This window comes from Rhinopithecus bieti, unplaced genomic scaffold, assembly GCF_001698545.2.
Source record: "Rhinopithecus bieti isolate Rb0 unplaced genomic scaffold, ASM169854v2 scaffold_28016, whole genome shotgun sequence".
Taxonomy (NCBI): Eukaryota; Metazoa; Chordata; class Mammalia; order Primates; family Cercopithecidae; genus Rhinopithecus; species Rhinopithecus bieti.
In genome coordinates this window covers 1-16,818 of record NW_016813202.1, presented here as the reverse complement: position 1 = coordinate 16,818, position 16,818 = coordinate 1, and the positions used below count along the sequence as shown (strand labels likewise).

At 37.2% G+C, this 16,818-nt stretch overlaps 1 protein-coding gene across 1 annotated transcript in view; it reads right to left on the bottom strand.

The window, feature by feature from the left end:
* Positions 1 to 6,392, bottom strand: part of AKT3 (AKT serine/threonine kinase 3) — a gene marked incomplete at its 5' end in the record, with an annotated part of 108,891 nt that extends 102,499 nt beyond the window's left edge. Inside the window, one exon of the mRNA XM_017847768.1 lies at positions 6,248 to 6,392. Within this exon, the coding sequence (XP_017703257.1) occupies positions 6,248 to 6,392 (145 nt within the window). The remainder of the gene's footprint in view (positions 1 to 6,247) is intronic.
* Positions 6,393 to 16,818: the final 10,426 nt, after the last annotated feature.

Here is a 16,818-nt window from a genome sequence, read left to right as displayed (position 1 = left end):
AGGCCCAGATGGTTTCACTGGTGAATTCTACAGATATTTAAAGAATAAATAACACCAATTTTATACAAACTCTTCCTGAAAATTAAAATGAGGAATACTTCTCATTCATTCTGAAACAAGCATCATCCTGATACTGAGATAGGAGTGTGGCAGGTCTGGCTTCATAAGATGCAGGTCACAAAGACCCTGCTGGAAAAACAGGATATGGTAAAGAAGCCAGTCGAAACCCACCAAAACCAAGATGGCTATGAAAGTGCCTTCTGGTTGTCCCCAATGCTCATTATACATTAATTATAATATATTATCTTGCCAAAGGAACCTCTCATCAGTGCCATGACAGTTTACAAATGCCATGGCATCTTGGGAAGTTACCCTGTATGGTCTGAAAAGGAGGGAAACTGTCAGCTCTGGGAATTCCCTGCCCCTTCACCAGAAAATCTACCCCTTGTTTAGCACATAATTAAAAAATAACCGCAAAAATAGCCAACCAGTCAACCAGTAGCCTTCAGGGCTGCTCTGCCTATGGAGTAGTCACCTTTTATTCTTTTACTTTCTTAATAAATTTGCTTTTACTTTATTCTGTTGCTTGCTCTTGAATTCCTTCTTGTGTGAAGCCAAGAACCCAGGTGGTTTCCCAGGCTGAAAGCCAATTTTTTTAACAATACTAAAATTAGAGGAAAACAATGCAAGAAAACCACATCCCAATATCTCTCATGTATCTTATATACAAATTCTTAAAATTTTAGAAATTAATGCCTACATTTACTTTCAACATTTTTTGCTGTTCATAATTTTGATAATTTTCCCCAAATGTCAAATTACAGTGTCTTACATTCAATAATATCTCTAGTTCAAAGGAAAACATAAAGTAGCAAAGAGCAGGGAAAATAACAAGATATATTAATTCAACTAAAAATCAAACATGTAGTTCTAAATATCAAATCCAGTAAATCAGCTAGTGTCATTTGAACAAATAATAGGTAATAGTAGATAGATTTAATTGCATTAATAGAACGGAAAAAATCAGGGAATACTACATAACAAGCTATTTATGCTAGGTAGTCTGCAAAGATGGCTGCCACAAATTCCAATTTCTCCCTGTATGCACATTCCACTCTTCCACAAAGGGGTGGAGTCAACTTTCTCTCTCCCTGGGCTATCCCTGTATCTTGCTTTGAACACATAATATGATCAAACTGATACTATGCCAGTAACAGACAAAGCCGTTAAGCCTGGCAGTTTATGCGTTCTCTCTCTTGGAAAGCTCTAGAAAGTCAGCTCCAATGCTGTTAGTTAGTCCACGTTATCCTGGAGAGAGAGGCCATATGGAAGGACCTTGGAAGAAAAATTACCACTCCAAGAGAGAGGCCAAGTGGAGGAGAACCAAGACACCACAACCAACAGTCAGCATCAAGGCCCCTGACACATAAGGAAGGTATTGTTGGATTTTCCAGCCCACCCATGTATCAGCTGTAGGCAGCTGCTTGAGAGCCATGCATGCAAGAACAATAGAATGGCTCAAACTACAAAATCATGAGATATTTACATGGCTATTGTTTTAAGACATTAAATTTGAGGTAGTTTGTTCCACAGTGTGAGGGTTAATACCGAGTGTCAATTTGATTGTATTGAAAGATGCAAAATATTGATCCTGGGTATATCTGTGAGGGTGCTGCCAAAGGAGATTAACATTTCAGTCAGTGGGCTGGGAAAGGCAGACCCACCTTAACCTGGGTGGGCACCATCTAATCAGCTGTCAGTGTGCCTAGAATATAAAGCAGGCATAAAAATGTGAAAACGCTAGACTGGCTTAGCCTCCCAGCCTACGTCTTTCTGCTATGCTGGATGCTTCCTGCTCTCGACTCCAAGTTCTTCAGCACTGGGACTCAAACTGGCTTCCTTGCTCCTCAGCTTGCAGATGGCCTACTGTGGAACCTTGTGACTGTGTGAGTTTAATACTCCGTAATAAACTCCATATATATATATATATATATATACACACACACAATTAGTTCTGTCCCTCTAGAGAACCCTGACTAATACATATGGCAAGTAACTCAGAAACATTATTTTCGTAACCAGGCCAGAGTGTCAATTTATTGTTCAAAGTTTCACTTGGACACTATGTTCCTCATTTTTTATTTAAAAGCACTAGAAAATAATACTTGCTGTGCCCTATTACTAAATAGCATAGAAAATGAAACTGAATTATTGGGGGGTAAAAATTAGAAAACAATTTGTAAAATCCTTTATGACATTTTCAGATGAAAGGCAGTATTTAATTATAAAATATTACTATATTTTGTAAGAACTGCAATTCTTGACTAGGTGTGGTGGCTCAATTTGAAAGGTCAAGGCATGGGAATCACTTGAGGGCATGAGTTTGAGACCAGCCTGGGCAACACGGCAAAACCCTGTCTCTACGAAAAAATACAAAAATTAGCCAAGTGCGGTGGCAGGTGCCTGTAGTTCCAGCTACCTGGGAGGCTGAGTTGGGAGGATCACCTGAGCCTGTGAAGTCAAGCCTGCAGTAAGTCATGATTGTGCCTCTGCACTCCAGCCTACGTGATGGGAGTGAGACCTTGTCTCAAATAAAAATAAATAAATAGTAGTAAAATAGCAATTCTTAGGGCAATGAGGTTAAAAAAAAAACAGCATGACAGCCTTCACTCTAAACTTCACAGCTTGTCAGTTTGACTCTCAATCTTTTTTTAGAAAAAGGGAATTAAGGGAACTTACATAGAAATTATTATTAGTTTAAAAGCACTGTATGTGATAAAATCAGAAACAGATTTCACATCTATTTTGACAAAACCTGAGGAAATAAAAAAGGTAAGGTATCTTTGCTATCAAATGCTCATGTTCACAATGGTACACACAATAATTGTGTAGTCTTTACAAATGAAATGTAAGCTATTACAAAATGTTTTGTTCTTCTGAATGATGTTATGGAAAAAGATACAGTAAATCTTTAATGAAAAAAACAGGAGTATGAATACTCTCCAGAAAAAAAATCCTCCTCCAAAGCCTGATCTTAAGAATTTATTGGGGAAATATTTTACAGTTATACTCTTCCCTTTACATGTTTACGTGGCTGTTTTAGGTTAAGAGAGACAGGGGCATACATAACAAGTGCTTAATAAATGTGTTCAAATCAGGCACGCCAGAATATAAGACATTGTCTAGACCACAAATTAGATTAAAAATAAACATATAATCAATGAGGAACATAAAGAACTTTTAAGAATACCATAGTATTAGCATATTTGGTCAAAAAAGATAAATTCCAGATACATTTACAATGTAACAGCAAAACCAAGTAAGTAAAAAGAGAACAGCTCTGATGAAGTTCACTCCTCTGCCTCCATCTCTGCCCACTTCTTCGGGTGCTCTTTCTCATGAGAAGAGGTAGAGCTAATGTTATTAGTCAACTTCTACATAGGGTATATCACTTCTCCCTTTTAAATAAGCAGATTCATGCAGTGTGAAATCATGAGATTTCAGCAGGTCTGGCCATTGTCTTTTTTTCCTTCTCTTTTTCTCTGGATACTAGCCACTGGTATGAGTTACTGCAGCCAGGAATTAGGTGATACAATCCCAAGAACTGGAGTCAAACTTAATGGGAAAGCAGGAGGCACTGCTTATACTTTAAATGTAAATCATGAGCTTATAGCCAGTTGATTCCAGAGACGCCTATGTTAAGCCAGTTAAAAATTAAGGAGAACTTTGACTCTCACTTGGCTTTTTATCCTTTTATGCTACGCCCCTTCACATACTTGACAAGGCAAACGAGAATGGTAGCTTGGCTGACCAATTAGGCACTTCTGGGTTCTCTAATCAAATTCCTTTGAAACACTATCTTTTAATTAAAACATAGAACCACATTTTCTTTTAATTCAAACACAGAAGAGCACTTAAATCTGTCTGTGAGGCCCTTGCCTCTTTATCTACTACCCAACATCCTTCCTTTCCAAGTGAGTTTTTAACTGGCAGAGCAGACACTGTGGCGACAATCTACCACTAAGGGAGGTAATGAACCCTATTTCATGCAAGAAATAGCAGTCTGACGACTCTCACCATAGCCACCATTATCAGTACCTATTTTTTAAATCCTATGCCATTTGACAAAAATTAAAGAAGGAAATATATTCTATAAATTATTAGAACAATATTCTTATTTCAGAATGTGTGGTTATAGTATTAAAAATAATCCAAACTTCTGCAATTCTTTGCATGATAATTGATATACATAAGGGTATAGTTCTAGAATCATTTATCTTATGAAAATGACAGTAATATTTTACCACTTGAGGCTAAGTCATTAGGACTGTTATGGAGTCAGTAGTGGTACAAATGTTCTATTTCTGTACTAACTTCTGAAGTAATTTAGAACTATTTTAAATTATTTCAAAAAAGATAACAGAACTTCAAACATATAAGATCTTTTCATTGTATACTGTAACACGTCAACACACAGCTTCTTTCTTTTTCTTGGTTCATATATCTTGAGCCTCTCTAATCTCTATAATTGTTATGCTTATAATGAAGTTATACTAGAAACAAAATTATGCAGATATTCTCTTATGATTATACTCTGTTTCTCAAAATATTACGAAAAACTGTCCTTATATGACATTTCGATATTAGTTAATTTTAATTTATAATAAAGCTTGTAAACTCTTGGAAAAATCATTAGAACTTTAGTATTACAACATAGTGCTAGAAAGTGAGGACTTTAGATCTTACTGCCTAGGTTTAAGTACTGGTTCCCACCCTGTGTGTAATTATGGGGAAAATTTCTTAATCCTTCCATCCTTTATTTCCCTTAACTATAAAATGGGAAGAATCATAATGGTACTCAACTTATAGTTGAAGTTCAAAATGAAAAAAAAATTGTTTAAAGTATTTATGTAATATGTGCTCAATAACTATTAGCTATTAAAGTTAGCTACTATTCTTTCTCCACATAAAGATTAACCATAAACATCACTCTAAAACAGATTCTCATAGAATTTTTTACTCCAACTGAGTCTCCAAAATAAAACTCGTAGAAGTATTTTGAATTTGAGGTTCAATTACTTAATCATATCTGATTTATACTATTCTTGATTTCATTTCATTTTAAATGAAATAATTTACATATGTACAAAAGAAGCTTTCTTATCTCTGAGTAGGTAGGTGAGTGTAGCTAAACTTTGTTTTTCTTTTTGCAATGACAGAGGAACAAGGCAGGTTAAACTGACATAAAAGAAAAGAGGGATTCAGTTCAACAAACAGAGAAGAAATCTACAACAAAGACAGAAAGGGATCTCAGACATTTGGCCCAGATGAAGTATAGAATATTATTCTTATTCACATAAGGAAAGGATAATTAACTTTATGTTGTGACTGTATAACTTCACCAAGTCCACAAGTTTAACGTGGAAAAGGGAGGATATGAACTCAGGCAGTCTATCTCCAAAGAGTTCTTAATCACTGTGCTAATACCAAATTTCATGGATAATACCTTGAAAATTTGTGTTTTCTTACCTGAAGATTATATTAAACAATAATTCTAAAGTGATAAACGGCAAGCTTATCTCAACACCTCTATCTTTAATCATGAAATATCATTTTTTGTAATAAAGGAAATTGCTTTTCAATTTTCTATAGCAATGAAAAACAAAATTTATATTTCTCATAAAAATATAAATTGGTATTTATTATGCTGGAGCACTGAGAGAAGGAAAAGTCTACTTCCCTACTGGCTCAGAAGCAGCCATTAAATAAGAGTTATTATTTCCAAGACTGTTCACTTTCCTGCTGACTTTACTATGACTGAGGGCACCAATCAGGAAGTACACCTGAGCCATTACTGCACATGGTTTTTAGGAGAATATGAAGTGCAAAGTGGAAAGGAACAAATCATCAGGGAAAACATTTTATTACAAAGTTTCTAAAACTGTATTAAAAATAATAAGGAACAACGCAAATTATAAAGCAGTATGATGGCACATCAGTCACACATGTGCCCTATCAGCATTCAGCGCTAAAGTGCTGAATCACTGAAACGATGTTCTCACTGAAACGATGTTCACCTACTTGGTTTTAAACAACAACAAGTATTTCAGATTCATGTGAATAAAACCCACCAACATATTTATGTATCATAAGAAAATTGGCTGACATCTTTCTGCAAATGGTAGTTTTTAGTATGTTTCTTCCAGACAAATGAATGCTGTGCTGGGAGTAAGTTATTATTTTCTACCTTTCTTTTATGATGGGTTGTAGAAGCATCCATCTCTTCCTCTCCTATATTATCAATTTGTGAAGTTGGACTACAATTCATTCTCTCCTCTTCTTGCCTCTGCAGTCTGTCCGCTACAGCCTGGATAGCTTCTGTCCATTCTTCCCTACAAAAATGAGTAAAATGTCCCATTAATAGATGATGGCAAATGATTTAAATATTTTCCTTTTATAAAATATAAATTAATACAAATAAAATCTATTTGGAGATCAAACACACACAACACACATAAGCACACACTCCCGCCATCACCCCAAAATGAAAATAGTACTAAGAGCATTTCACTACAGGCCTAAAGTCTGTAGTAGCATTTTGTGGAAGTATGTTAAAGAAAAAAAGAGAAGAAAAAAATTGTTGAAAACTCAAGTTAAAATCATTTACATGAATAGTTAAGTTTTATTTGTCTGTATATATCTATCCTACTGTGTGTTTTTTTTTTTTTTTTTTTTCAAACAGTCTCACTGCTGCCCAGGCTGGAGTTCAGTGGCATGATCTCAGCTCACTGCAACCTCCACCTCCTGGGTTTAAGCAATTCTCCTGTCTCAGCCTTCTGAGTAGCCAGGATTACAGGCGTGTGCCACAGTGCCCGGCTAATTTTTGTGTTTTTAGTAGAGACAGGGTTTCACCATGTTGGCCAGGCTGGTCTCGAACTCCTGACGTCAAGTGATCCTTCCACCTCGGCCTACCAAAGTGCTGGGATTACAGGCGTGAGCCACCGCACCTGGCCAATCCTAACTATTAAGTTGACCCTCTAAAAGTTTGCTGCAGTTTTTTGCTTAGCTATTTTAAGTCCATCATTGACATCCTCAAGATTTTTATCAGGTCCAACAGACATTCCAAGGAAAGGTTTCAAAGCCAAAACCCTTAATTGTTTCCAGATTATAGTAAATTTCTAAGAAAAAAAAAGGATTCACCTTGTAGTTTGAACAATCAGTCTCAGGAGCACTTATATCAAGTTTTTATTTTTAGACATTTGGCTATCAGACCAAGGATCATTATTTTTCCAAATAAATTTTAAAATCAGTTTGTCTACTTCTTGAGGTCTATTTGGATTTTGACTAGAATTACATTAAATCTATAGAAAATTTTGGGAAAACTAACATCTTAATCATTTAAATCTTCTAATCCATGAACATGGTATAGCTCTACATTTATATAGGTCTTTAATTTCCCAATGCAATGTTTGTAATTTTCTGTGTGAAGATCTTTCACATCTTTAACTGAATTTATTCCTACATACAATCATGGACCACATAACAATGTTTCAGTCAATGATGGACTGCATACACAATGGTGGTCCCCTAAGATTATTACACTATATTTTACTGTACCTTTCCTATGCTTATATGTTTAGATACATGAATACTTACAATTGCATTACAATTGCCTATAGTATTCAGTACAGTAACGTGTAACAGGCTACACCACATAGCCTAGGTATGGGGTGGGCTATACCATCTAGGTTTGTCCAAGTAATAGGTTTATACAATGTTGCCTAATGGCATGTTTCTCAAAACATATCACTGTCATTGACACAAGACTGTTCTTTTATGCTACTGTCGAGGGTTTTATTTCACTTTCTAATTGTTCTTGTTAGTATTTAAAAATACAATTGATTTTTGTATATCGACTTTGTATACTGCGACTTTACTAAATTCATTTATTAGTTCTAGTAGCTCTTATTTTTCTGCATTTTCTACACATGCAATCATGTGGTATGCAAACAAGAGCAGCTTTACTTGTTTCCAATCCGTATGCTTTTACATCTTTTCTTGCTTTATTGCCCTAGATCAGACCTGCAGTACAAAGTTAAATTAAAGTAAAGAGAGCAGCACACATGCTTTGTTTCACAAGTTAGGAATAACATCGAGTTTTCACCCCCCTTGAATATGATGTAAGTTGTAGATCTTTTATACATACATTTACTTAATCAACTGAGTAAGTTCTGTTCTATTTCTAGCCATCTGCATAATCTTAATGAAAGTTTGTTGAATTTTTGTCAAAAGCAGGTCAGGCGTGGTGGCTCATGCCTGTGATCCCAGCACTTTGGGAGGCTGAGGTGGGCGGATTACCTGAGGTCAGGAGTTCAAGACCAGCCTGGCCAACGAGGAGAAACCCAGTCTCTACCAAAAATACAAAAATTAGCTGGGCATGCTGGCAGGAGCCTGTAATTCCAACTACTCGGGAGCCCGAGACATGAGAATCGCTTGAACCTGGGAAATGGAGGTTGCAGTGAGCTGAAATCACACCACAGCACTCCAGCGAGGGTGACACAGCAAGACTCTGTCTCAAAAAAAAGAAAAAGAAAATTCAATATCTCTATACAAAAAAAAGAAAAGAAAATTCAATAACTCTATAAAATGATCACGCAGATTTTACCTTTTCATATTAATATGGTGAAATTAGCTTAATAGTTTCCAGATGTTAACACAACTTTGAATTCTTGGGATAAGCTCCATTTGATCACACAACTTAGGCTTCTATCCTTTTTACCTATTGTTTAATTTGTTGATACTTTGTTAAGAAATTTTGCATATGTTCACCAGTGTATTGGTCTATAGTTGTCTTTTCTTAAAATAGTTCTGTCTGATTTCTGAAATGAGGGTGACAGTGGCCTTATAAAATAAGTTGAGAAGTATTCCCTTCTCATTCTTTTCTGAAACAGCTTGTAGAGGATTGGTCAAATTTCTTCCTTAAATGTTTGACAGAACTCGCTGACAAGGCTGTCTGGGTTGGAACCTTTGAGGAAAGGTTCTTAATTACTAATTCACTTCCATTCATTGATACTGAGTTTTCTAATGTTTTCTTGGGTCAGTGTCAGTAATTTGTGTCTTCTTTCTTTTTCTTCTTCCTTTAACAATACTCCAAAACGTTTTTCAATTCTATCTTTTTTTCAAAGAAGTAGTTTTGGTTTTATTAATTATTCTCTACTATTTTTCTGTTTTCTATTTCACTAATTTCTGAATGCTATTGTTTCTGTTTTCTTTGGGTTTATTTTTTCTGGTTTCTTAAGACAGAAGCTTAAGTTAACAATGTAAGAACTTTCTTCTTTTCAAATACAGGTATTAAAGGCTATAAATTTCCTTCTAAGCACTCATTTAGCTACACCCCACAAATTTTGATATGTATTTTTTTCATTACTGTTCTTGAAAATTACTTTCTAATGGCTCTTGTGAGGTTTTTGACCCAATGATTATAAATAATTATGTTAATTTCCAGTAATTGGCATCTTTTGTCTCAATGCTGATTTCTAATTAATTCTACTGTGATTATAGAACATACACTGCATAACTTTCATCTTCCAAAACATACTCAGAATCATTTATGACCAAGAATATGTTTTTATACACACACACACACACACTTTAAGTTCTGGGGTACATGTGCAGAACGTGTTGTCTTACACAGGTATACACGTGCCATTGTGGTTTGCTGCACCCATCAAACCGTCACCTATATTAGGTATTTCTGCTACTACTATCCCTCCCCTAGCCCCCCATATCCCGACAGGCCCCAGTGTGTGATGTTCCCCTCCCTGTGTCCATGTGTTCTCATTGTTCACCTCCCACTTATGAGTGAGAACATGTGATGTTTGCTTTTCTGTTCTTGTGATAGTTTGCTGAGAATGATGGTTTCCAGCTTCATCCATGTCCCTGCAAAGAACATGAACTCATCCTTCTTATGGCTGCATAGTATTCCATGGTGTATATGTGCCACACTTTATTTATCCAGTCTATCACTGATGGACATTTGGGTTGGTTCCAAATCTTCGCTACTGTGAATAGTGCCACAATAAACATACTTGTGCATGTGTCTTTCTAGTAGAATGATTTCTAATCCTTTGGGTATACACCCAATAATGGGACTGCTGGGACAAATGGTATTTCCAGTTCTAGATCCTTGAGGAATTGCCACACTGTCTTCCACAATGGTTGAACTAATTTATACTTCCACCAACACTGTAAAAGCATTCCTATTTCTCCACATCCTCTCCAGCATCTGTTGTTTCCTGACATTTTAATGACTGCCATTTCTAACTGGTGTGAGATGGCATCTGATTGTGTTTTGATTTGCATTTCTCTAATGACCAGTGATGATGAGCATTTTTTCATGTTTGTTGGCTGCATAAACGTCTTTTGAGAAGTGTCTGTTCATATCCTTTGCCTACTTTGTGATGGGTTTTTTTTTTCTTATAAATTTGTTTAAGCTCTTTGTAGGTTGTGGATATTAGCCCTTTGTCAGATAGAAAGATTGCAAAATTTTCTCCCATTCTGTAGGTTGCCTGTTCACTCTGATGACAGTTTATTTCGCTGTGCAGAAGCTCTTTAGTTTAATTAGATCCCATTTGTCAATTTTGGCTTTTGTTGCCATTGCTTTTGGTGTTTTAGACATGAAGTCTTTGCCCATGCCTATGTCCTGAATGGTATTGCCTGGGTTTCTTCATACTATTTTTATGGTTTTAGGTCTTACGTTTAAGTCTTTAATCCATCTTGGGTTGACCTTTGTATAAGGTGTCAGTAAGGGGTCCAGTTTCAGTTTTCTGCATATGCCTAGCCAGTTTTCCCAACACCAATTACTAAATAGGGAATCCTTTCCCCATTGCTTTTTGTCAGGTTTGTCAAAGATCAGATGGTTGTAGCTTTGTGGTGTTATTTCTGAGGACTCTGTTCTGTTCCATTGGTCCATATCTCTGTTTTGGTACCAGTAGCATGCTGTTTTTGTTACTGTACCCTTGTAGTATAGTTAGAAGTCAGGTAGCATGATGCCTCCAGCTTTGTTCTTTTTGCTTAGGATTGTCTTGGCTATGAGGGTTTTTTGGTTCCATATGAAGTTTAAAGTATTTTTTTCCAATTCTGTGAAAAAAGTCAGTGTTAGCTTGATGTTGATAGCATTGAACCTATAAATTAATTTGGGCAGTATGACCATTTTCATGATATTGATTCTTCCTATCTATGACCATGAAATGTTTTTCCATTTGTTTGTGTCCTCTCTTATTTCCTTGAGCAGTGGTTTGTAGTTCTCCTTGAAGAGGTCCTTCACATACCTTGTAATTTGGATTCCTAGGTATTTTATTCTCTTTGTAGCAATTGTGAATGGGAGTTCACTCATGATTTGGCTCTCTGTTTATTACTGGTGGATAGGAATGCTTGTGATTTTTGCACATTGATTTTGTATCCTGAGACATTGGTGAAACTGCTTATCAGCTTAAGGAGATTTGGGGCTGAGACAATGGGATTTTCTAAACCTACGATCACATAATCTGCAAACGAGAAAATTTGACTTTCTCTCTTCCTAATTGAATACCCTTTATTTCTTTCTCTTACCTGATTGCCCTGACCAGAACTTTCAATACTATGTTGAATAGGAGTGGTGAGAGAGGGCATCCTTGTCTTGTGCTGGTTTTCAAAGGGAATGCTTCCAGTTTTTGCCCATTCCGTATGATATTTGCTGTGAGTTTGTCATAAACAGCTCTTATTATTTTGAGATACATTCCATTGATACCTAGTTTATTGAGAGTTTTTAGCATGAAGGGGAGTTGAAATTTGTTGAAAGCCTTTTCTGCATCTATTGAGATAATCATGTGGTTTTTGTCATTGGTTCTGTTTATGTCATGGATTACATTTATTGATTTGTGTATGTTGCACTGGCCTTGCACCCCAGGGATGAAGCCGACTTGATCGTGACATTTTCTTTTTTTTGTTGTGTCTCTGCCAGGTCTCACCAAGGTTAAAATGAAGGAAGAAATGTTGAGGGCAGCCAGACAGAAAGGTCGGGTTTCCCACAAAGGGAAGCCCATCAGACTAACAGCGGATCTCTCTGCAGAAATCCTACAAGCCAGAGGAGAGTGAGGGCCCATACTCAACATCCATAAAGAAAATATAGCGCCGGGCGCGGTGGCTCAAGAGGCCGGGCGCGGTGGCTCAAGCCTGTAATCCCAGCACTTTGGGAGGCCGAGATGGGTGGATCACGAGGTCTGGAGATCGAGACCATCCTGGCGAACATGGTGAAACCCCGTCTCTACTAAAAAATACAAAAAACTAGCCGGGTGAGGTGGCAGCGCCTGTAGTCCCAGCTGCTCGGGAGGCTGAGCCAGGAGAATGGTGTGAACCTGGGAGGCGGAGCTTGCAGTGAGCTGAGATCCAGCCACTGCACTCCAGCCAGGGTGACAGAGCGAGACTCTGTCTCAAAAAAATAAAAATAGAAAAAAAATTTAAAAAGAAAATATATATATATATTTTTTTGAGACGGAGTCTCACTGTTGCTCAGGCTGGATGGATGGAGTGTAGTGGTGCAATCTTGGCTCACTGCAACCTCTGCCTCCTGGGTTGAAGTGACTGTCTGCCTCAGCCTCCCGAGTAGCTGGGAGTACAGGCGTCTCTCACCATGCTTGGCTAACTTTCTTGTATTTAGTAACATTTCACCATGTTGACCAGGCTAATCTCGAACTCCTGACCTCAGGTGATCCACCTGCCTCGGCCTCCCAAAGTGCTGGGATTACAGGCAAGAAAAGAATTTTCAACCCAGAATTTCACATCCAGCCAAACTAAGCTTCCTAAGTGAAGGAGAAATAAAATGCTTTATAGACAAGCAAATGCTGAGAGATTCTGTCACCACCATGCCTGCCTTACAAGAGCTCCTGAAGGAGGCACTAAACATGCAAAGGAACAACCGATACCAGCCACTGCAGAAATATGCCAAATTGAAAAGACCATCAACTCTATGAAGAAACTGCATCAACTAACAGGCAAAATAACCAGCTAGCATCATAATGACAGGATCAAATTCACATATAACAATATTAACCTTAAATGTAAACGGGCTAAATGCCCCAATTAAAGGACACAGACCGGCATATTGGATAAAGAGTGAAGACCCATCAATGTGCTGTACTCAGGAGACTCATCTCTCGTGCAAAGACACACACCGGCTCAAAATAAAGGGGTGGAGAAATATTTACCAAGCAAACAGAAAGCACAAAAAAGCAGGAGTTGCAATCTTAATCTCTGATAACACAGACTTTAGACCAACAAAGATCATAAAAGACAAAGGCATTGCATAATGGTAAAGGGATCACTGCAACAAGAAGAGCTAATTATCCTAAATATATATGCATCCAACACAGAAGCACCCAGATTCATAAAGCAAGTTCTTAGAGACCTACAAAGAGACTTACACTCCCACACAATAATAGTGGAGACTTTAACACCGTACTGTCAATATTAGACAGATCAACGAGACAGAACTCAGCTCTGGACCAAGCAGACCTGATAGACATCTACAGAACTCTCCACCCCAAATCAACAGAATATACATTCTTCTCAGTGCCTCATCGCACTTATTCTAAAACTGACTGCGTAATTGGAAGTAAAATACTCCTCAGCAAATGCAAAAGAATGAAAACCATAAGTCTCCCAGACCACAGTGCAATCAAATTAGAACTCAGGACTAAGAAACTCACTCAAAACCACACAACGCCATNACATTTCACCATGTTGACCAGGCTAATCTCGAACTCCTGACCTCAGGTGATCCACCTGCCTCGGCCTCCCAAAGTGCTGGGATTACAGGCAAGAAAAGAATTTTCAACCCAGAATTTCACATCCAGCCAAACTAAGCTTCCTAAGTGAAGGAGAAATAAAATGCTTTATAGACAAGCAAATGCTGAGAGATTCTGTCACCACCATGCCTGCCTTACAAGAGCTCCTGAAGGAGGCACTAAACATGCAAAGGAACAACCGATACCAGCCACTGCAGAAATATGCCAAATTGAAAAGACCATCAACTCTATGAAGAAACTGCATCAACTAACAGGCAAAATAACCAGCTAGCATCATAATGACAGGATCAAATTCACATATAACAATATTAACCTTAAATGTAAACGGGCTAAATGCCCCAATTAAAGGACACAGACCGGCATATTGGATAAAGAGTGAAGACCCATCAATGTGCTGTACTCAGGAGACTCATCTCTCGTGCAAAGACACACACCGGCTCAAAATAAAGGGGTGGAGAAATATTTACCAAGCAAACAGAAAGCACAAAAAAGCAGGAGTTGCAATCTTAATCTCTGATAACACAGACTTTAGACCAACAAAGATCATAAAAGACAAAGGCATTGCATAATGGTAAAGGGATCACTGCAACAAGAAGAGCTAATTATCCTAAATATATATGCATCCAACACAGAAGCACCCAGATTCATAAAGCAAGTTCTTAGAGACCTACAAAGAGACTTACACTCCCACACAATAATAGTGGAGACTTTAACACCGTACTGTCAATATTAGACAGATCAACGAGACAGAACTCAGCTCTGGACCAAGCAGACCTGATAGACATCTACAGAACTCTCCACCCCAAATCAACAGAATATACATTCTTCTCAGTGCCTCATCGCACTTATTCTAAAACTGACTGCGTAATTGGAAGTAAAATACTCCTCAGCAAATGCAAAAGAATGAAAACCATAAGTCTCCCAGACCACAGTGCAATCAAATTAGAACTCAGGACTAAGAAACTCACTCAAAACCACACAACGACATGGAAATTGAACAACCTGCTCCTGACTACTGAGTACATAACGAAATGAAGGCAGAAATAAAGATGTTCTTTGAAACCAATGAGAATGAAGACACAATGTAACAGAATCTCTGGGACACATTTAAAGCAGTGTGTAAAGGGAAATTTATAGTACTAAATGCCCACAAGAGAAAGCAGGAAAGATCTAAAATTGACACCCTAACATCACAATTAAAAGAACTAGAGAAGCAAAGGCAAACACATTCAAAAGCTAAGAGAAAGCAAGAAATAACTAAGATCAAAGCAGAACTGAAGGAAATAGAGACATGAAAAAATCCTTCAAAAAAAAAAAAAATCAATGAATTCAGGAGCTGGTTTTTTTGAAAGGATCAACAAAATAGATCTAGCCAGACTAATAAAGAAGAAAAGAGAGAAGAATCAAATAGACACAATAAAAAATGATAAAGGAGATATCACCAGAGATCCCAAAGAAATATAAACTACCATCAGAGAATACTGTAAACATCTCTATGCGAATAAACTAGAAAACCTAGAAAAAATCGATAAATTCCTGGACACATACACCCTCCCAAGACTAAATCAGGAAGAAGCTGAATCCCTGAATAGACCAACAACAAGTTCTGAAATTGAGGCAGCAATTAATAGCCTACCAACCAGAAAAAGTCCAGGACCAGACGGATTCACAGCTGAATTCTACCAGAGGTATGAAGAGGAGCTACTACCATTCCTTCTGAAATTATTCAGAAATTCAATGAATAATTGAATTCTGATTCAATTATTCAAATGAGGGAATCCTCCCACACGCATTTTATGAGGCCAGCATTATCCTGATAAGAGTATGTTCCATTCTGATCAATGTACCATGTTTACTTGAAAATAATGTCTCTTCTGCCACTTTTGAGTGTAGTGTTCTACAAATGTTAGGTATATCAAGGTGGTTGATAGTGTTATTCTATGCCTTGGCTAACTTTTTGTGTAGCTGCTCTACCAAGTGCTGCGAATTTTTAAATCTCCAAATATGGTTGTGGAATTGCCCATTTTTATCTCTTTACTTCTGTTATATGTGTTGATGACTGCTATATCATCCTGTTCAACAGACACTTCTCTCATTATAAAGTATCAGAGTAATCTACGGTAATACATTTAATTTGAAATGATATAATATAGCAATCCATCCTTCTTATGCTTACTGTTTCCATGACCGATCTTTTTTAATCTATTTATTTTCAACCTATATCTTTATCTTTTTCTCCTTTCCTGCCTCTTTCTTAAATTATTTTACATTTTTTCAGAATTCAATTTTAATTTTCCTGTTGGCTTTTTAGTCATCTTTTTTGCAATTACTTTTATATATATCCTTAGCTTTACATGGTCCACTTATGTAATATATGCCAGAATAATTTTTTTTCTAATTCCATTTCTCCTCCAATTAGCCTGGTAGCCATCATACTCTATCCTCTTACTAGTTGTAACTGAAATTATAATATTTAAATTTGACTTCAAAAAGTCTAATATGTCCATACTTTTAACTCGTACCAGAAAATACAGCAACCTTACAAAAAATTAACCCCATTTTTGTCAGGACCTCAATTTACGTTATTATATCAGGTATTTTTCTTTTTTTTCTTTCTTTTTTTTTTTTTTGAGACGGAGTCTGGCTCTGTCGCCCAGGCTGGAGTGCAGTGGCCGGATCTCAGCTCACTACAAGCTCCACCTCCCGGGTTTGCGCCATTCTCCTGCCTCAGCCTCCCGAGTAGCTGGGACTACAGGCGCCTGCCACCTCACCCGGCTAGTTTTTTTTGTATTTTTTTTTAGTAGAGACGGGGTTTCACCGTGTTAGCCAGGATGGTCTCGATCTCCAGACCTCGTGATCCGCCCGTCTTGGCCTCCCAAAGTGCTGGGATTACAGGCTTGAGCCACCGCGCCCGGCCTACATCAGATATTTTTCATTTATATAATTAAAGCACAATATAAATTATTTAAAATCA